At 38.8% G+C, this 21,425-nt stretch overlaps 2 protein-coding genes and 1 pseudogene across 2 annotated transcripts; 2 read left to right on the forward strand and 1 right to left on the reverse strand.

The window, feature by feature from the left end:
* The first annotated feature begins 1,959 nt into the window (after nucleotides 1-1,959).
* On the forward strand, nucleotides 1,960-10,350 carry LOC103711072 (RING-H2 finger protein ATL58-like). Its single transcript, XM_008797060.5, has 3 exons — nucleotides 1,960-2,503; nucleotides 2,600-2,685; nucleotides 9,818-10,350. Exons 1-3 carry the CDS (start codon nucleotides 2,294-2,296, stop codon nucleotides 10,188-10,190), a joined length of 669 nt encoding a protein of 222 aa, XP_008795282.4. The 5' UTR covers nucleotides 1,960-2,293; the 3' UTR covers nucleotides 10,191-10,350.
* A 3,356-nt stretch (nucleotides 10,351-13,706) lies between these two features.
* SLG1 (Tetratricopeptide repeat (TPR)-like superfamily protein) lies at nucleotides 13,707-21,425 on the reverse strand. The gene is made up of 2 exons (XM_008797104.5): nucleotides 20,967-21,425; nucleotides 13,707-20,866 (listed from the first exon to the last, which is right to left on the reverse strand). The coding sequence occupies exons 1-2, from the start codon at nucleotides 21,018-21,020 to the stop codon at nucleotides 18,119-18,121; spliced, it is 2,802 nt and encodes a 933-aa protein (XP_008795326.5). The 5' UTR covers nucleotides 21,021-21,425; the 3' UTR covers nucleotides 13,707-18,118.
* Nucleotides 14,835-15,787, forward strand: LOC103711071 (phytolongin Phyl1.1 pseudogene; annotated as a pseudogene).

Raw genomic sequence — 21,425 nt, forward strand, 5'->3', positions numbered from 1 at the left:
TGCCAAACCTCACCTTACTTCTCCTGTAGGAGTTGGCGTCGATGGTCTTTTCGATGGAATGTAGTGAATGGACTGAAGTTAAATAGCATACCAAGTTCTCGCATGTCCTTGCTGTGAATAAGGTTGATGGAGCCCTCAGGTCATTATTTCCCTTTTGATGTGAAGAAATGCCTGAGTTATGAACTTAACACAGCTGGTCTCTGATGTTATATGTGCTGGTTTCTGATAGACGTATCTCCTAATTGTAAATCAAACAACAATCAATTCAAAACAAAAAAACTAAGTAGATTAAAATAAGTGACCCCATATGTGACCCATTTAATGTAGCACATCTTTGTGTCCAACAGACATAAATTGAAGATGAGAAATACCTCATATACTTGTAGGGTGAGCTCCATGGTGGTAATGTTGAGTGAATGTTAAAATGGCATGCATTATAAAATGTCATGCATGCCAAATAATTAGGGCCCCTAATTAGGCCCCAAGACTAGTAAAATAGTTGCATGTCCTTGATTCGATGAGCCTAAGCAGTGTACATTGTTGTCTCTTTTCCATTCTTTTTATTTTTCTTTAAAGAGACAGCACACACCCATTCCTTCACGCAATGAACATGGATGGAGAAACCACCAGGCTTGGGCCCACAAGCCCCCGTCCCTTCCACCAATGCCTTGTTGCTTAAAGACCGAATCGAGCCACCGGTCCACCGGCCCAACGCCGCCCGACCCAACTCCCCAGGAGCCTCCCCGGCGTCAAGCGGTCCGCCTTTAAACTCCACGAACGACACCGAGGCTTCCAGTCCAAGCCCACCATCACCAAACCCGGTTGGCACCTCCAATCGGCCGATCTGAGAGACTCTCGACCAAACTGGAAATCATATCCTCTTCCTCGCCGATGTCTAGTTTTTCTTTTTTTTGGTGTAACGGTTGCTCACGCTACTCTGGCGTAGGTGTAACTAGTAGAATCAAGAAAAAAATGATGACTCGACACTGAGGGAATTGCCTCCTGATCTATCCAAAGAACCTCTTCTAAGTGCTGGGTTGCATAGGCGACGATCCAATCGGCAGCCTCGTTCGCCTTTCAGTATACGTGCACGGTTCAAAAAATGCTGCAATTCTCCATCTGTTGAAGATCATAGAGCAAGGGTTGCCATCCCTCCTCCTTTTTTTCTCTCCTAAATCCAATCGATCACCATCGCAGGATCTCCTTGAAAAGGATACACTCCGCCCTCACTATCCCCTCGCATAGAAGATGCCTTTTCAGACCACCCTTTGAGCCCATCAATCTCTCCATCATCGAGTTTTATGAATCTTTATCTTAGTGAGGAGGGAACCGGGTCAGCCGAGTTGAACCGGGAGGCGGAGGAGGGAGACTTGAGCGGCGGTTCAATTAGGAGATCAAAGTTAGAAAATATAACCAAGTCCAATGGCCCATTTTACGTGCAAATCACAGTGAAAAACTAGTTAGAAAATATAACAAACTGTGCATAACATGCATACAACATGGCTTCTGGAAACTGTTACTAAGATTAAAATTGAAAGAAGAAATAAAATTATATTTTGTTTTTATTAAAAAATAAAAAATAAAAGCTCTGCAGATTTCTATCTTAACCATTTGGCTGCGGTTCCTTTCACGTCTTTCTTTCTTGTCTGATTTTGCTTCACAGGATGATGCCAATACGTATATCAGATGGAATGTTTTGGTTCGGATCCCAAACAACAACTATTAACACTTGATAAACTTTTCCTTCTTTTATTCTCACAAAAGGTAGGTGAGATTGATCCAATATTATAATTATTTAAATCCAAATAATTGAACATCACCTTAATTTAATCAATTGGATAGAGTAAGTTACTAAGCCGAGTATCTTTCACTCTCCTCATAAAATAAAAACACTAAATGATTCGTATGCTAAAATAATAATAAAAAAAACCATCCTTCTTCTTCTTTCATAAAATATTCTCGCTATTCCATCCTTCCCTTCTTTCCAATCCACCGGCAACGTGTACCTTTTCCCTCTCCCTCGAGACGTAACCCCTCGCTATCCACATCCTGGGATATTCTAACAACCGGGAATATATTTATTCCACCCCAATTCCTCAACTCCCGATCTCTTCTTTTTCTTGAACGCACCCAATCTCTCATTCTGTTCTCAAGACTTTTAGGGTTTCATGGGATAAACACAAAGTTTCCTGCTTTCTTTCACTAATTTTCTTCAATTTGTTACCTTTCTTGGTTTTTTTTAGGCTCTTAGGGTTTGCATTTCTTTGATTTCTCCGTGAAATATTCAGTTCAGATGTCTTGTAGCTCTCCGGATCCAGCTAGTTATTGCTCGACTGCTTCCCCTGAGTTGAAGCTCTACCAAGCTTTCATCTTTTCGGTGCCGGTGTTCTTCACCTTTGTTCTTCTGATCTTGTTCTACGTGTTCTACTTGAAGCGGCGGAGAGCGAATTGGCAGTCGCTGAGGATGAGGGCTTCTCATTTGGGCAGGGGAGAGGTCCCGAGAGTAAGATCTGGTTTCGTGCATTTGTTACTGGATAGATAATTACTGATTGATGGCATTTTATTAATTGTGGTATATTTTTGTTGGTTCATGCTTAAGAGTTCGGAGTCGGGTATAAAGAAAGAGGTGAGAGAGATGCTTCCGATAGTCATTTTCAAGGCGAGCTTCTTGATCAGAGAGACACAGTGAGTGATCCTTTTGCAATGCTTATTCACTTACTTTTGTAATGCTAGGAGTGTGCTTTTGATTGGTCGAGTATACCGTCATCAACTCCTAAAATGTCAGCCTATGTTTTGTTATTTGTATCTTCGGATTTTAGCTGGTTCTTGTAGTTCTTGGAGAAAGATGTTTTGTGGCCTTATGGTCTTTACTAATGGTAGTTTTTTTCTTTTTCAGTCAAGAGTTAACATTTTAGTTTGTTCTTTTGGTTAAGTTCCTTGCTCATGCAATATATCAATGAGACAGACAAACAAGGGATTAGTTTGTTCTTTGCTGGTTGCATTCTTGTGTATGTAGTGTGTAGAGTTTGGCATCATGGTCTTTCAGAATATGTTTGGGTTGTCATAGAAAATTTTGCAAAAAATGGCAAGGTCTCTTAGGGTGCCCCTTTTTTTTGAATTTTTGTAATGCCTTCTTACAATGATGGATTAGTGACATAAAGGAAGAAGGAAATTTTCCTTGTTGGAATTTCTATATATGCCTGTCATTACTGAGAGAATGCTCGTTCATGTTGAACGTACTTATGGTATTATATTAAATGAAGTAGTTAGCAATTGATTGTATGTTTGGAAAATCTATTTATTAGTTTATGAGGCCATGGAGGAACTCTGAATTTCGTTCATAGATTGATGTAGGTGAAGTCTATTTTGAGCATTGATAAAACAGAACTAGATACTGAACAAAATTTGTTTATTTCTTTTTCTAAGTTTTTCCTGGTTTTGATTTGAACAGTTGAGGAAAAAGCAATGGGACAATGATGGATCTCTGGTATGGCCCGAGGTCTCTTCTTTCATGTTCCATTGTCTCCCTAGAATCCACAGGAGTATGATATATTTTAAATTGGTTATGTGGAATATGGATTATGATAGGATCATGTTGCAGTGCTGCTTTGCTGTTACAGCAAACTGGGCCTCACTTTCATATGAGTTCTTTCCAAGATTACATCCTCTGTGCTTCATGTTACTTATTTTAGACACTTAACTTTAAACCTTCTCTAATGTTCTATATTAGCATTCACCTATCTGGAGTAAGCACTTTGTCATCCTAATATACATACACTTACCTATTCTTAAATGGTGGTAGTTGAAAGGTTTAATGACGTAAGAACTTAAGGCCAATGTTTAACGCAGGCAAATTAATAATGGAAGCTTAGATAATGCGAGTACTAGGAAATTTTTTGGTATTACTTCATGCATGCACTTCATTGATCTAAATATAACCCTTTATTCCTTCACTGTTGCCACCATATCTCGTTGCTTTATTTGAAAATTAAGAAGGCCTTATGGAAGAAGGGTGGGATATTGACATCATTTAGGTGGAAAAATAGGTCAAACTATGAAAATGAAAAATAGGCTATAATAAATATTCTACATGGTTCTTTATTCATACAAAATTTTAAACAACCTTTGATAATTCAATATGCAGAACACCATCTGCTTACATACCAAAATATTTTAAATGTCTTTATGACTTAGGCTTATAAAGAGCAGCTTCTTTTCAGGGTAAAATTATTCAGTTTGCTGCTTTACTTTTCTATGCAACTCTTTTTTAGCTGTTTTTGAAGTTTCTCTAAATGTCTAGATCCAGTCGATACTAGTAGAGTTGCTTATAGTGCAAAAGGAGTTGTTAGTTCTCTACTTCGCAGCCTGTCTGAATCAAAAACTTCCAAGATGCCGTGGCACTTACACTAAATGTTCATTTATTCTTTTCATGGATAAGCTAGGAATGGTTGACGTGTTTGCTCTAATGAAGTTGTGGTAAATCAACTACATTGCCACGTGTGCAATTAGTCGATCAATAAAACAAAACGAATCTACTTTATCTAACAAGCATCTCACTTGCAACATGAACCATGAAAAGTGAGGGTGGGGGGGAGGAAGGAGGGAGGGAGGGAGAGGGAAGAGAGAGAGACAGACAGAGAGAGATGCATTTCTTTTGTAACAAAGACAAGATATTTTTCTTTTGTCAACAATGTGTTAATGCCTTGGAAGTTTTGTATTCCCCTCAAATCACAATTCACCAATCACTTATGCTTTCTAACCTAGGAGTCCTTATCCTAGTATCTTTTCACTTCTTGTGGGACATTTTGCAATTACTTAAATTTTCCACTTCTAGGATTATAATGTCTGATGGCTCATATTGTGTTCTGATGAATATTTCCCCTCCAAGTTTATATTATTTCCTAATTTAGGGTAATCTTGGAGTGTGTAGCCTGTTTGATGAGCTTTAGTGTAGTTCATATATGAGCTTCCCTTTGTATGCATAAGCTCTGAAGCAATCGCACTCCTTTCTAAAGTTTCCTTGTCCAGAATTTGGCTCTAAATAGGTTTAATATAAGTTTGAGAGTTCGTTGTAAGATGTATTCGGTTAAAAATCTTAGAAACACTTGGATGGGGTTTGCCTTGCAGTTTAAGATGAGGAATAACTATTTTATGTTTTTTTTTTATAACATTGTTGAAAGCAATATTTTGCAACCAGCCTAGGTGATGACGTATTTGCATCAATCCACTCATCTTGTTGAAATTTAGGATAACATTAGTGCCTCTTCCCAGTCCTTCTGGAAAATAATTTAAAAACAAAGAGAGGAGAAAAGTAGCCTTTTTCTGGCTTTTTGCACCTTGCTGTCAAGTGGCACTTCAAAGACACTTTTCTTCGGCACTTTTCCTAGCATCAGCCATAGTCAGATTTGGCAGCATGGCAGGAAGAGGACAAAGGAGATAAGAGATGGGAGTGGAATGGAGGGGAGACAAACATGGAATCGGCTTCCTCTTTGGCATCAGCCATGATGAGAGATGGGCCTCCTCCTTGGTGCTAGCCATGGTGGCAGCAGTATCTGACAGCTAGGGAGGAGAGAGGGTGATTGATGGAGATTGGCATTTATTAGGGCTCTAGAACTAGGATGCTTAAGAGGGAATTGGCAGCTACTTTTTTTTCTTCCTTATCACCTTCATGAGTGATCCATGCAGGTCATTGTTGTCAAACCCGAGTCGTCCGAACGGTTGAACCACTCTTGCTAATGATTCAGCAGGTTATGACCGAATCCATGTTTGAAAATGAACTAACTTGCATTACTTATCAGATGGCAGTTGCATGATATCGAGCCCAGCAGCTTAACCAGGTTTCGGAACACTGGTTGGAACCATTCATTTATCCTCGACACTTTGCACATTCTGATTTTCGGTCAATAGTAACCTATCAAACCATTTCATCCTATAGCGTACAATGATGAGCATATATGTATATGAGGCGATATGAACATGCTGATTCTACAATAAATAAGTGCATAACTGCATATGTTATATGGTATATATATTACCTTTCATTTCAATGATTACAAAAAATATTCTATGTGATCTTTACTTTGTTCAATTTTGCTTTCTATTTTAGTCAATGCATACATGGTAATGTACGGCAAAGGTGTTTTTATTACCTAAGCAAAGTGGGGTCTGGGTAGCGAACCTACTTTACCCTCTGCTTGACTCATAATCTAACAACCTTCAAAAGTATCTCGTATGTGTCTAGAAAGCATTGGGATTTATCCTCTGCGTATCGGATACCTTTCTGTTTTGAGAAAATAAACGGATACTTTCTAGACGCATCCCAGTATTCCAACACATAGAATGCCATATCTGGGTGATATCGTTGCCTTATGTATATAGCAGATACAGACATTGATACTCTGTGAAAAGTATTTATGCTTTACTTATTTAAAGACATAAACGTTATAGCTCTTTCATCCTCTATGATGACCTGTGCATGAGTGTCTAAATTCTGCTCCATCTCACTCTGGACGGTAAATGTTTCTGTTAGCTCTCAAAGATGATATCTAATATGGCCATCACAGCTTGCCTATACTCAAATTTATACTTGCTCATGTAAGTTTCAGCCAGCTTTCATAAAGTTTGCTCTAGCATTTTATGATGATGTGCTACCTTTGGGAACTTACCGTCTTTGGAGTGTTCATTGAAAAGAAAAGAAACCTTTTGGACTCAACCCAAAAGTTGAGCAGATTAGACATGAGGATCCAGAGATCATGTTTCTCTAGTTCCATTGAGTATGTTGATTTTCTTTCAAGTCATCAAACATATCATTTGGTAGTGGAGACAATAGCATCTTCAAGAGCCAATGTATGACCACTGTCATGATTTTTTTTTTTTTGAGAAAATTTGCCCTGATAATTTATTTAAAGATTATGGCATCCCTTTCAGTGTAATTCCATCCTTTTTCTAGGGCCCACTTGAGTTCATATCTTTTAGGGAAGAAGAACCAAACGGAGGTGCTTGCATATTTACAGCTACGAAGTGAGGAACACTGCCATACAAGTTTTTCCCTTTGTGTGAGTGCATTACAGCCATACAGGCTACAAAATAATTTATAAAAATTGATCACTTTAATTGTCCAAAACTAAGCTTAAGCCGTTCAACTCTTCAATCCAAGCAGAAAAGGAACATATGGCATGTCTACAAGCACAAAAAGAAAAGTCTGATCTCCATATAAAGTCCATCTTATTGCCTTGCAGACTGCAAATGTGATTCTTCTAAAATCAACTTCATGACTGCTTAGGAGCTGAATGATATGATTGCATCACACTGGTGTAACATTTGCAGCTAGATTTTTTCTTTTCTATTTTCAGGCAGACCTAATGGTAAAGAAACCATTGATATTGTGTTTCTACATGATTAATTATGCTCATCCTGCTGTTTCGGAATGCCCATAATAAGGAGTATATGTAGTAAGGGCACAGAGGCATACTTTAGTAACACTACATATCATGCCCAATTAAATGTAGTCATGCCATAGAGGTTAGTATTATCAAAGATACAAGGAGAAGCTAGGAAAGATGGGGACAGGAAGAGTAATTAAACCGGTCACAGAATTTGCATGGATTGAAGAGATCCAACCAAGATAGTACAATTGTCTGCAACGAAGACCTGAGGATTCCTTTCCTCAATAAGAAGAGGTACTTGATTTGTGCTCTGAGGATAAAAACAAAGGGAGAATGACCTTAAGTAAGTACATGGTGGACGGTTGTGAGAATATACTCAGAAAGGTGGGTAATGACATCAAAGACAAATCTTAGTTGAAATGATTGGTGGAGAAGCATGTATAAAGCAGACTCTATGGTCGGGCCAAGGCTATATGGTCAAGGCTTGGCTTTTGTTTCTATAGTACACTTGTCCTTTCACCACCCTAGTTCCAATGACGAGCACTCAACAAATGACTTCTATATGTTACACATAAATGCCACAGAGTGAACTATATGTCCATCAATTTGCCATCTCTAATTATGTTATCCATAAAAGCCACAAAGTGAACTATATGTCCATCAATTTGCCATCTCTAATTGATCTTCATCATTTTTCTATTTGTTGAAGGTACATTAGCAGCCTTATTCACTTCACGGATGTTGTTATTCATAATGCTCTTAGAAAACCATTACACATGTTCTGAAGAGACAACACCAGCTGCGTCTTAGCTATTTTCCCAGACCTTTTATTCATCTACAAAGTCTATTCCTCTACAAAGCCTTATTCAGTACTAAATCATGTTAAGCATCCTTTTCCTTTGCTTCTCACCTTTGCAAGATGTTGGCATAAGCATGCATCATTTTAACACCAAAATGAAGGCAGTGTTAATAATTTAACTGGAAGTTCCAGAATATAGGGAATGTCTTCTTTTCTTAAAATCCAATTATTTTTATTGTTCTTTCACAAGCACAGTTTATTTGAGAAAAAAATCCACAGGAGCTTCAATCCAAAAGCTCCATTTATCACAAACTGCCCACTCGATAAGCTTGGGGATTTGTTCATTTCTTTTCCAAATGTTTCTGAAATACTCTGAGTTACTCTAATATTCAACTAGATGTTTGAAACCAAGGCACAAGTGACTAGAAAACATCAACTCCCTTAGCACTTGGATAAAAATATTGTGAAAATTCTCGTTAATACGATTTAAACTAAATACATGAATTTGCAATAGGGACTGGGAATTAAGTATTTCATTCATCATTTTAACCCATTTGGTTAAATTCTGATTTAGCATCATCTCTTTTGTTTGGGTTTATGTCTTCTTGTCATCTTTCAAGGAAAGAAGCTCCTAATGCCAGCTTCAGCATAACCTTCACAAATGCAATTCAAGCTCGACTGGAAAAACCTCAGAGACTTTACCCAGCCTTGAGATTTTCTCATTTCAAGCTCTAAATGAGCAGATGATCATTCCTCTATAGTAAACTGCTTGAAGAAATTAGTTATTGTTTTACTTTTCCCTTTTTCCAGAAGGATGATTTAAACTGTGATACTTTCTGGGCCTCAATAACATATGCTTCATTGAAAATTGCTCTTTATAAATCTGAATATTATTTAAGCAAGTGATTTATTATTTTCAACCATTTGCAGATGCCCATCAGTTAGAGGACTATTTGTTGCTGCATGTCTCCTTGCACATGTGGTGATTATTTCTCCTTTCTGGTAAAATTTTACCCAAGATTTGAAGAAAGTGGTTTAAAATTTTGATACAAAATGAGAGTTTAATTAGGAAATACATGGGCAAAAGATCAACAACTTATGTGCAAGTATGTTCCCACAGAGTAGTCCAACTTCTAGTGAACCATAGCTTTTCGTTTCATTCAAAACTATATGCTATAAGATTTATTAATGCTGGAGTATATTTCACGCTTTCTGTTATCCATTCTTAGTGTCATCCAGTCGCTGTTACCCTGTGCATTAGTTTAGTCAGCATTCTTATTGCCTTGTGCTGAAATGTCTTTTAGAGTCTCACTCTTGTGCTTTTCTGTCATCTTCGGCTTTCCCCATATTCTATCAAGATCACCCGTCATACCCTTTTTTGATGTCAGAACCTGCTTTAAAGGTATTTTAGGTTCTGAAATAGGAGCTCGGTATGCATGTCATGCACTAGATCTCCCTTGTGTGGTTGTTTCTACAAAGCAGTACAAGACGAAACCTTTCACACAAAATTACATCCTGAATCTTTACAGTAATGCTGTGATGTCTTTCCTTTCCTTTCAGCTTCATTTCGTTCCCAACAATCATTCTCCACATCCTTTATTTCTTCCTCCTCAAAGATTATATTGTTTTCCAGATGCTCTGTATGCTTAGGGGACTACCGACCGAATGACAAGCTTCAAAGAATACCTCAATGCGGACACACATTTCATGTAGGCTGCATCGATCACTGGCTTGCCACTAACACCACCTGTCCTCTCTGCCGAGCCTCACTCCTTCCAGTGACAAAAGCTGCTGAGACCAACCTCCCACATCATGAAAGCCAAACCACTGGAGAAGCTAACCTGCAAGAACAATCCTCAGAGAGGCTCATTGATGAGAGAGTTGCTCAGCGTGACATTGAAGCAACAGAAAGGCAAAGAGATCTTGCTAATGAGGACTGCAGCCATTTAAGAGGAGAAGAAGAATGTAGGCATGATGGGGAAGTATCAATAGCAGTTAATTGCTGAAGCTCATGGTAGTGTTAAGGGGGAACTAGGAGTACAGGCTGCCTATGATGCAAGTGCATTTTCATTTACTGGGGCATGTTATTTAATTGTACTGAATATACTAGTACTATTGATTTTACATGCTTCTAATAAAGCGGATTATGATTTTATAAATCATAAATGTTTGGATTTGTTTCGGTACTTTATATATCTCTCTGAAATGTAAATTCAAGATTTTTTTAATTTCAAATTTCACATTTATTCTCTACCATCTCTATCTCCCTCCCTCTCCTCTCTATCTCTGAAAGAATCTTAATTTTGAGATTCTGAATTTGTGAATCAAAGGAAGCAACATAGCATAATTTTGGAAGTTAAACCTCCAAGAATGCAAATAGGTGAGGCATTTTCTTTCACTAATTGGACAAGTATACTCATAAATGTATGCAAATTCTGGCCACAGGTTCCCATGGGAAATTTTCGGCGAATTAGTACATCTTTCAAAAGGTACCAATACTTTCCATCTTTAAGTTCTGATCTTCTTGGCCGATTTCATGGTGCAACTCGGTGCAGTCAGTGGAAGATAACTACAAAATGAAATTGGTATTTTTTTAATTTGATTTGGTGCAATTTCTCGCATTCCTTGCGGTAGCAGTTTCCGAAAAAAAAAAAAAAAAAAAGGTTAGCAATCTTTCTAGATGCACTAGCATTACCTCAATAATAAGACAGATTTTCTTATTAGCATTTACTAATGAATTAAGCTTAATAAAAATGTCATGAACGCAATTTTAATGGCATGATTCAAAAAATTAAATCATAAGTAATAATTGCTCTGATCGCCAGCCTTTGCATCATCATGTGGCATTCTTCTTTCAAAGTGTACTTCTGGATGAATGCAGCCCATTGCCACCAAAGAGAAGCACTGCAACTGGATACTGAGAATGGTTGAGCTGCCTGTCTGATTTGTTATCACCAAGTGGAAGAGTGTGATCTATTATTGCTTCATAGGCATGTCTCTGTGTTAGGAGATCATGAACTAAATGCAAGTCTAATGCACACACGCAGAAGCTTCAAATCAAATGTATTTACCATTAACTAGAATAAAACATGAATTACCAATAGGACCTGCATCTGCAGGGTCCAGTTACATTCCTATTGTACTTCTAAACAATAAATAATAAAAATAAAATTTGAGCAGACATAATTTTTTTAAAAAAAATCTTTCAGCAATTACCAACTTCCTAGATTCAATGGGGGCATCTGAGAAATGAATACTTTGGAGCCTTTAATCCCTCTAGTAAGTATCCAACATTTGTCCAAGAATTTTGCTTATTTTCTGAATAGATTTATAGCCATGTTTGCAGCCTTCAAATATGCAGTTTAATTGTCTAATAAGTGATTTTGAGAGGAGAGCCTTCTTATACAACCACCCCACATTACTGCTGATTGTTTGTTTAAATAATGTTTGTATGTAAACTGCCAACAATCCTACCAATTTGTTATGATATTATCGAAGAAATTTCACGAACATGAATCATTTTCACTGGTCGTATTCGGTGGGCATGATTCATCATATATAATAAGACATAGAGATTTTCATTTTCTTTTTATGGCTAAACCGAAAGATTCATACCCATATAATAATACAAATATATTTGATAAAATCAAAAAATAAAATATCAAGAAATTGTAAAAAAAATAGTTTTAAGATTACTCATCTTTGCCAAAAAAAAAAGCCACTCAATCTAGTCGGCAGACCTGCTTACCTCACGGTAAGTATAGAATCTTTCCTTGATGGATATCTTCGTGTGGATCTTCCAAAAAAAAATTTTGTTTGGTACTTACATCCTTTTATTTGTGTGCATTATAACAAGGCCTAGAGGAGGAAGCCTTTCATATCACGGCACCTCACGTTTGCGGTCACTGTTCTGTTCTTGGTAGTGTTTTTTCCACGCGTTCTCGGTCTTAAGGTGGCCAGTTGTCCAGGCCTCAAACGTAGGTCGGCTAATGGGGTGGTGTCATGAGATAATGACCTGTTTGGGCCCATCCACACTAACTTATAAACCTTAGACGTCGTTATCTACATGGCTGAGTGAGCCCTTTCTTTTCATCTACCCTATATTCTATCAAAGTTGAAGTGGACATTAACCTTGTATTGGTTAAAAAGACATGATGACTCATAAAAGAGAATGGGCAATAAGCTAGCCAAGAAGCAGTCCTAGATGCTGCTGTCTCCATTTAGCTACTGCCATATAGCCATATATCAACTCCAAATATTGTTATTTGCTTGCTTAAATTTAAGGGGAAAAACTAAAAACTGGGTGTCTACATTTGAGGACACATATCTTGCAAGGGTTTCTTAGTGGTAGTTGGGGAGGGTAAGGGTAACTACTATGGAAAAGGATATACTTGGCTGAAGTTAATCATCACTATATTTGCTCTTTTGAGATTTCTCTACTCTCTCTCTTTCTTCTCTCTGTAGCATGTTTGGCATTTTACTGTAACATGACAGACCCATCACTTCAGCATGATGCATCATAGATTCGGCTTAATAAATTAACTTGTGCACAATTTATTTAAAAGAAATGTTACTTTGTTGTTGTTATACTAAAAAAACATATATAAACTTTGTTTATATTTACACTCATTATAACGAGAGAGAGAGAGGGAGAGAGAGAGAGAGAGACTATTAAAAAATATCCCTATTTATTTTAGAGATTCTAATCTCTTCCCACTTTTTTAAACCTTTGACGTCGGCCATCACTATTCAACAAAATACATAGCATGTAACTCATCTTTTATTCGGACTTATTGATATTAATACAAAATTGATAAACAATCCAAGTCATGAATCACTTCCATGTTATATTTAATTTATCTTCATCAAATTTATCAGAATTTGTTCAAACTAAAAACTAATACATCCTTTTTGGTGCAGTTATTTCTCATTATGATAATTATAACGATCATTATCTGCTTCATATATTATTTGATCTGATATTGGAGGAATAAAAATATAATTGTTACAGCAGCCATTATTAGCGGCTATCATACAAAATAACAAAAATATCAATAAAGTAAGTTACTATATGATCATGCCATTTTAATAAAAAACGATGAAAAAAATTTATCGCAACTTAAAATTTCATTATACAAAAACTAAAACAACAACTAAATAGTTAGCAATGGTCATTTATTATTTTGTTTGTGTGCGCGCATGTGTGCCTGTGCGTGTGGGTGCGTATGTGTCTGCGGGCATGCGCGTGTGTCTATGTCTATGTGAGAGAGAGATCAAGACTCGTGTGTGAGAGAGAAGCCTGTGTGTGAGAGAGAGATCAACAACCCAAAAGCTGCTCAATGCATTTATAGCTAGAAAGATACGTAGCATTGAAGGCCCTCATATGCATTGGGCGCCTTAATGCATTTGGATGCTCACCTTGAAACTCATTATAATAAATGCATTTGGAAGTTGGGGCCTTAAGCAACCATCTCACTCGTCTAAAGATTGAGCCGGCTCTTCGTTAGAGAAATCAACGGCCTTGTGTGTGTAGAGAGAGAGAGAGAGAGAGAGAGTCCATGTGCGCACACGTGTGAGAGAGGGATCAAGAAGCCTAAAAAAAAAAATCATTATAACGGCCGTGAATTATATGAGGATTATTCTAAAATCACGGCAAAATGTATTATGTGCATATTAGTAATTATATTATATTGTTAAAAAAAGCAAAGATTGGATTTTTTTTCAGTTTTGAATTTGAGGACAGGTCCTGGGAAGAAAATTTCCATCACCCACAAGAAACCGGGTATTCTGTTTTCAGTTATTCTCCAACCGGTATCTCTCCAAGAAGAGGCCTCTTTGGAACCCTAATCCTCACGCGCTCCATTTCGTGCCTCCCCTGCCTTCCTCCGTTCCTTCCTTCTCCCAGTCCTCCAACAAGAGTCCAATCTTTCTTTCTTTGTTTTTTTTCTTCTTCTGATGTTGATGTCTCTGCCTATAATTCCAATCTCTTGGTCCAATCCCCCATGTTTTGAAAACCCTACCCCTCAATTCTTGGTCTGATTCCAAATTCCCATGGAAACGTTTCCAAATTTTACGTCCACCAGAATTTCTCCGAGTTGTCTTCCAATTTGATTCGAAACCCTGGTGAAATTTCAGGTAATCCATCCTAACCCTTGTCAAAGCTGGGATTTTTATGAATACAAGGGTAGCAAAGAGAGTTGTTGGTATAAAGCTGGGATTTTTATGAATCCGAGCTTGTAAGAATTTGGTTTTCTGGATCAAATGAATCCCCCTTTTTTTGGTAAATTCAAATTAATCCCTTCATTCCACCACCAGAATCCTTCTGAAGTTTTCTTTTAATTTTATATGATAACCCTGGGGAAATTTGAGGTAATCCAGCCCTTCTCAAACCTGGGACTTCTGTGAATCAGGGGTAGGAGAGGGAGAGAACTCTTTAATAAATAAAGCTGGGATTTGTTATGAATATAAGCTTGAAAGAATTTAGCTTTCTGTTTTCAAATTAATTCCTAGATTCCACTACCAGAATTCATCGGAGTCTTCTTTCAATTTGATATCAAAACCCTTGTGAAATTTGAGGTAATTGTTCCCAACCCTCCTTAAAAGACCGAGATTTTTATGAATCAGAGCTAGGGGAGAGCCCTCCATCTCCAATGGAATCCCAGCCTCCATCAGGGAACGTAGTCTTCTGCTGCGTTTCCAAAGGCAACAGAATCCTCCACAAATTCAGTGGTTGTGACCCCGAGCTTGAGGCAATAGCCGAGCGCTGCCTGGAAAAAGGCCCAGCCCTGCATTCCTGGTACTCCCACACTGTCGGCTCGAGGACCTTCAGCTTCCTAATGGACGGTAATTTCACTTACTTTGCCATCGCCGACCCGAGCACTGGCAATCTGGAGACCCACCAGTTCCTCAAGCGCTTCCGAGATAGTTTCAAGGCCTCCAAGAATGGATTCCAGGATGAATTGGTTCCCGTCATTGGCCGCTTGATATCTTCTTTGGAGAACATGTCCCGGAATCAGGCCTCTGACAGTGCATCAACTGATGGATCGACAGATTCTGCAAGGATTCTTCTTTTAGGGAAGGCGAGTGGGAAACATGATAGAAAGAAATCAAAGGACAGGGTGGTTGAGGCTGAAGATGGCAGCGAGGATCGTAACGATAGGGGGATAAAGATCGAATTGCCTCATGAACCGGCAGGCGGTGGTGTTTCTTTGAGGAAGAGCCTGAGCTCGAGGAATCGAGGGCCCCAGCATACACGAAAATTATGGTGGCGCCGTGTGAAGATAGTGCTTGCCATCGATGTGTTCCTCTGCTTGGTGCTGTTTGGGGTCTGGTTGGGGGTCTGTAGGGGTTTCCACTGTCTTTATTGATGATGGTGGGATTGGTTGGATTCAGAGCTCAGCAAGGTTGTTAGCTTCGAGCAGAATGCTTTATGAATATGGAATCCTGCAGTTTTGAGGGATGGAGGATATGGAAGATGATTCGGTTGTTTGTGAGAGCTGAGTTTTGTTGATGCTTGATGTATATATAGTTTTCATACCTTTCTATGTGACAGAAATGTTACAAGTATTAGAATTGTGATATATATGGCTTTCTTTTTCGCTCATTTTGTGGGTGTGATTTTTTTAATGATGGCTTTCTTTCTGCAACTATATAGTTTTCTTTGTTTGTGATACTGAATACCATTGTTGAAGAGATCATGCAGGGGTATTATCATAGGCAGCATCTAAATGGTAACTTATCAACCTATTAGAGTTCATGCTTCCCTTCCTATAGCATTTGAAACATTGCCTTCATTTAGGTGTACATTCCAAGAAGAAGACAACGACGATCAATAAGAAGAAGAAGAAGAAAGAATATAATCAGTTCCTTCACCAAATAATTGCTTTTACTGCTGACCTTAACCTCTGCTTACAATTAATCTTTTTCTAAGTTCAGTGCTAAGGACTTTCGTACAGCATCATGGCCAGGTTCTTCTAATTTAAAATTTCCTCTGTTATTTTCAGCAGACTTGGCACGTTTTCAGAATCCAAGATGTCAAATTTCAGCATCTACTCATGGAAGTTTGAAATCTTGAGTTGGCCTGTTATTGCCATTAGATTTATTGCAGAAGGTCTTTTACATTGCATTGGAACTTTACGTTTTTCCAATTCTTTAGATGTCACTGCACTTTTCACCATCAGTGCTCTATCACCTTGCAGTGTCTTCCCTTCGACATAAAGTCAGCTTCCTTGAACTGCATTTAGCAGTCTGGGAAATGAGTTGCTGAATCTAAAACCATTTCATACGTGATCACTAGGATTTTCAGCTTGCTGTAAGTGTTTTATCATTGCTGTTAAAGTTCGGATATCTCGAGCCATGGTTAGGGTTTCTTTGAATCACTTTTCTCACGTGATTAAAATTTGGCTTCAATCATGAAAATTTTGCTTAGCGGTGTTTGGGGTTCCAGTGGTGGAATAAGAACTAATCAGAAAGTTGGGCTTTTGTTGGAATTCAATGTACTTAAAAGCCCACAGTTTTCAAAGATTTATATGTTGCAAGAGCTGTGAAAGGCAAAATCAATAGATGTTTGACATGCATATGGTTGTACCTTATTGTGTGATGCAAGGGTTGCAAGTGTTCCTGAGAAATACAGAGTGGATGTCTGTGACTCTCTCTTTTGCTCAAGTTGTGGGAGTGCATTCACCTAATGATAGCTTTCTTCCTAAGACTATTTAGTTTTCTTCCTTATTGTTTTAGCTTCCTATTAGTCAGTTTTCTTTAGTTTTATGATACTTAACACCATGGCTGAAGAGTTTAATACAATGCTGTGAAGATGGTAACATATCAATCTGCTTTAGAGTTCATATTTTCTCAATCACCCGTTTTTTTACAACCTTTATAATTTGATTGCATGAATTCAGGTATCAAAAGTAAAAAAGAAAAGAAAAAACATCGGCTACTTTGTCTTTGCTGCTGTCCCCAAGCTCATATTGCCTCAAATTGTATATTTGAAGGTTCACCAAGTCAGCTTTAAGAAATTTCCTATACCCACATTCTTCTGTCAATTGCCCCCCTTTCTTTAAAATAATCACCTCTGCTATAGCATACCTCACATGTTTGAAATTTCTTTGCCATCAAATTTCAGGCTAAAAATGTTTTGCTTTCTTAAACATTTGTTCCACGTATCACAGTCATAGTTCCATCACCTTGCACTATCCTTCTCCGGACACATCAAAATCAGCTACCTTACACTGGGTGAATTCAATTTTGGCTGGCGAGGATGGGTTTGAAATTGTCTTGCATGTGGTTGTTGAAAGTTCAGCTTTCCCCTAGTGCTTCTGTCATTACTGTCTTCAGCTGTCTTGAACTGCGCTGAAAGTATGGTTGTAGTTTGAGCCACTTCCTTTCTGAAATTTATGTTTGGCTTCAACCAAGATATCATACCCATTTTCTGTGGATGGCTTGGATTTCAGAGTTTATTTCAGGAACCACCATATCAAAAGACAACCTTCTCTGAAACTGTTTCTTGATTGGCTATCACCATATGAAACTGCATAACAAATGACGAGATGTTCTGCAGGCATAATCTTCCAACCTTGGAAGATTATCACCATATGAAACTGCATAACAAATGACGAGATGTTCTGCAGTCATAGGAGCTTCGGTTGCTCCTATGACTGAGCTATCTTTTGGTTACTTTTGCGGAACTCATCGACGATCTACAGATCATAGTAATCATGTGCTCCTGTAAAGTCATTTTTTCTGGGGCTGGCATAATAGAAGGCTTTTTCTTGAGAATGTTTGCAGATATAATCTTATCCTGTCAGAAAAATTTTATGATGCCATTTGTTGGCTCAGAGGCCCTTTTATAAGGTCTCTTACGAAAATCTTCCATTGATGTAGAGGCTTCTGCTGAAGGCAAATCTGCTGATTTGCTTAGAAGGACTTGCCGTCATCATTTACTCTGACCCAGTGGGTCTTTGATTTGTCGATCCAAAGTCCTCAACGTACTGCGAATAATAAGTCTCAATGGATGAGAAAGATCACCGGCCACAAACACATGTCTCATTCTCTCAACCTCGATCCAGCTACATCCGGCTGGCTTTTTCAGATCCTTGGCCTTCATTAGTCTACGGACCTGCTCAACACCATCCCACCTCCCATCTGCAGCATAAATGTTTGACATTACCACATAGTTTCCAATATTCCCAGTGTCAACATCAAACAAATGATCTGCAACCAGTCGCCCAACTTCCACCTCTCCGTAAGTCTTACAGGCTCCAAGCAGTGTACCCCATAAATTGCCATTAGCTTCACAGGGCATATCCTTAATGAAATCGTATGCTTCCCTGAAGCGCCCTCTTCGAGCAAGAAGATCCACCATACAGGCATAGTGCTCCATCGTGGGTTCAATGCCATGATTCTTACTAATGGATTTGAAGAGCTTCCACCCTTCATCTACCAGCCCAGCATGACTGCAGGCTGAAAGAAGGGAAGTTATGATAACATGATCTAGCTTTATATCCAATTCAAGCATCTGAGAGTACACCCCAAGTGCCTTTTGTGCCATACCATGCATTGCATAGCCACCAAGCATAGCAGTATATGTGACTAGGTCTTTCTGATAGCTCGTTCGAAAGAGTTTGTAAGCATCATTTATGCTTCCACATTTTGCATACGAGTCGAGGAGAGCTCCTTCCAGGTGATCGTCTCCAAGAGAAGCACGGATTATGTAGCCATGGCACTGCCTTACCAAGTGAACAGAAGCCAGACGTGCACAAGCTGCAAGGATGCTCATCATACCAACATTATCAGGCTTCATTCTTTCGTGCTGCAACTCATGAAAAAGACCAAAAGCACGATCTATGCAATCATTCTGAGCGTAAACTTGGATCATCAAATTCCAGGTGGTTACATCTCTCTCGCACATCTGGCCAAAGATCATCTCAGCATCCTCCCGGCAACCATGCTTCAGATAGCCAGAGATCATTGTATTGCCTGTGATCACATTCCTTCCTGTCAAGCTCCTGAACATTCTGAATGCGTCATCAGTGCTCCCACACTTTGCATATGCATCAAGTATTGCATTCCCAACAGTCATTTGGCTTGTGAAGCCAGCTCGAAGGGAATAAGCATGGGCTTCTCTAACCTTTTTTATGCCATAGAAAGCACTTACCTGAAGCACACTTAAAGTAGTTACGGGGTCAGGTTGAATTCCTTTGAGATTCATTTGATTCAACAGGTCCATAAATTTCTCCCATTGTTCATTATCAGCATAAGCTGAAAGCATTGCATTCCATGATATCAAATCCCTCTCTGGAATCCCCTTAAAAGTCTTCAGTGCATTGTCTAGTTCGCCACACTTCCCGTAGAAGCTAATAAGTGCATTTCCTGTGGATGCTTCTTGGCAGAGCAAAAGATGCCGCAATATGTAACCATGGATCTTCTTTCCCTCTCGTACATCATTTAGTTGAGCACACACAGGAAGCACACTGATGAGAGTGATCGAATCGGGTTTTATTTCACTAGAAAGCAATTCATGAAACAAATTTATTGCCCTTGAGAGCCATCCATTCAAAGCATACCCAGCAATTACAGTGTTCCATGTTACTAAATCCCTTGAATGCATTTGCTCGAAGATCGATTCAACTGCTTTCATGTCTCCCACCTTCGAGTAATGAGTCAAAAGTGCATTACAGACAGCAAGTTCCACCTCCAAGCCACACCGCAGTGCATAACAATGGAGTTCTCTTCCATAGCACCACCCATCTTCCACCGATGCACAGATGGGAAGAATATTAGCAACTGTAGCATAATTAGGCTGCCAACCTGACAATAGCATCCGACAAAACAATTCAAAGGCTTCACCAAAGAAACTACCATCGCAGTACCCAGCAATCATTGAATTCCATGAGATAACATCCTTCCAAGCAATGAGACAGAATGTCCTAAAGGCATCATTAATGATGCTACCACACTTCGCATACATCGATATAAGTGCATTTCCGACTAGAGTATCTGAATCCAATCCCATCTTGATAACATAAGCATGGACACTTTGCCCCGCCTTCAGAATTTTTAGTTTTGCGCAAATGGGAAGAATGACTGCCATAGTTACTGCAGTAGGCTTAACTTCCTCATCACCCATTGCATGGAACAAATCCATTGCATCACCATAAAGCCGGGCACGAGCATAGCCAGACAATAGGACGTTCCAAGCGACCGAATCTCTCCAACGCATCTCCCTGAAAACCTGACAAGACTCACTCAACATGTCAAATCTAGCATACATGTCCATTAGCGCCTTTTCGACCACCACAAATGTCAAAAAACCTCCCCTAACAGCAAATGCATGGAGTGTTGCTCCAAGTCCAGCATCATGTATTGCCCCCAAGGATTTCACAACCGCTGCAAGCGCAAAGCTATCTGGTCTCAATCTGGCGTTCTGCATCCATTTGAATACTGACAGTGCCTTGAGGTATTGGTGGTCGGTGGTGTAGTTCTTGATCATGGTATTACATGATTTGTAGTCTGGTACAAGCATTTCATCAAGCAGCTCATAGGCGCTAACTTGATGGCCTTGTTCGCTACAGCTGGCAAGTGAGCACAAGAGAGAGGTCTGTGGCTTGGGTGGCAAAGTTGCAGGCCTGACTCCATCTAAGATATAAGATATCTTTGCTGAGATGCGTTTGTTAACGGATCTCTGGAGACAAAAGAACATCAATCTGAGACTAGATACGCTGTCGGTATATGGTGGAATCATCAAAGAGAGATTATGGACTGAGGCAAGGCAATGTTGTTACCGATCTTTGTTTGCGATATCTGAAACAAGTTTTAATTGACGTGTTTGCATCCATGAGACGGCGTTCTGTCCGGGAATGAAGCAGATACGAGGATTGGAAAAAACCTGGTACTTGCCAAATATTCTTTGTGGGGAAGGCATAATCCAAGAATTATTATGCTCGTCAAACTTGCTCATAGCATGCACGTCGATTTCATCGGAAGATTGTCATAAGCTGTTTCTAATTATTTATACTTTTTTCCTTCTGCTTCTAATTATTTATTCTTAGTTTTATGTTTTTTTTATGGCCTTCATGCAAAAGTTATTCTAAAACTGTGGCCAACAAAAATTAGAATAGTTTGTGGTAACTATTTATATTACATCAGAAAAAGCTATTTTTATAGATATAACTTCAGATATTGTCATTTTTCTTATTTCTAAACCAACAAAGCCAAAAGGATGGATGGAGGTAGGCATAAAT

Source organism: Phoenix dactylifera, chromosome 13 (assembly GCF_051530095.1).
Source record: "Phoenix dactylifera cultivar Ajwa chromosome 13, Ajwa_hap1_PhDact_Kaust_v1.1, whole genome shotgun sequence".
NCBI lineage: Eukaryota > Viridiplantae > Streptophyta > Magnoliopsida > Arecales > Arecaceae > Phoenix > Phoenix dactylifera.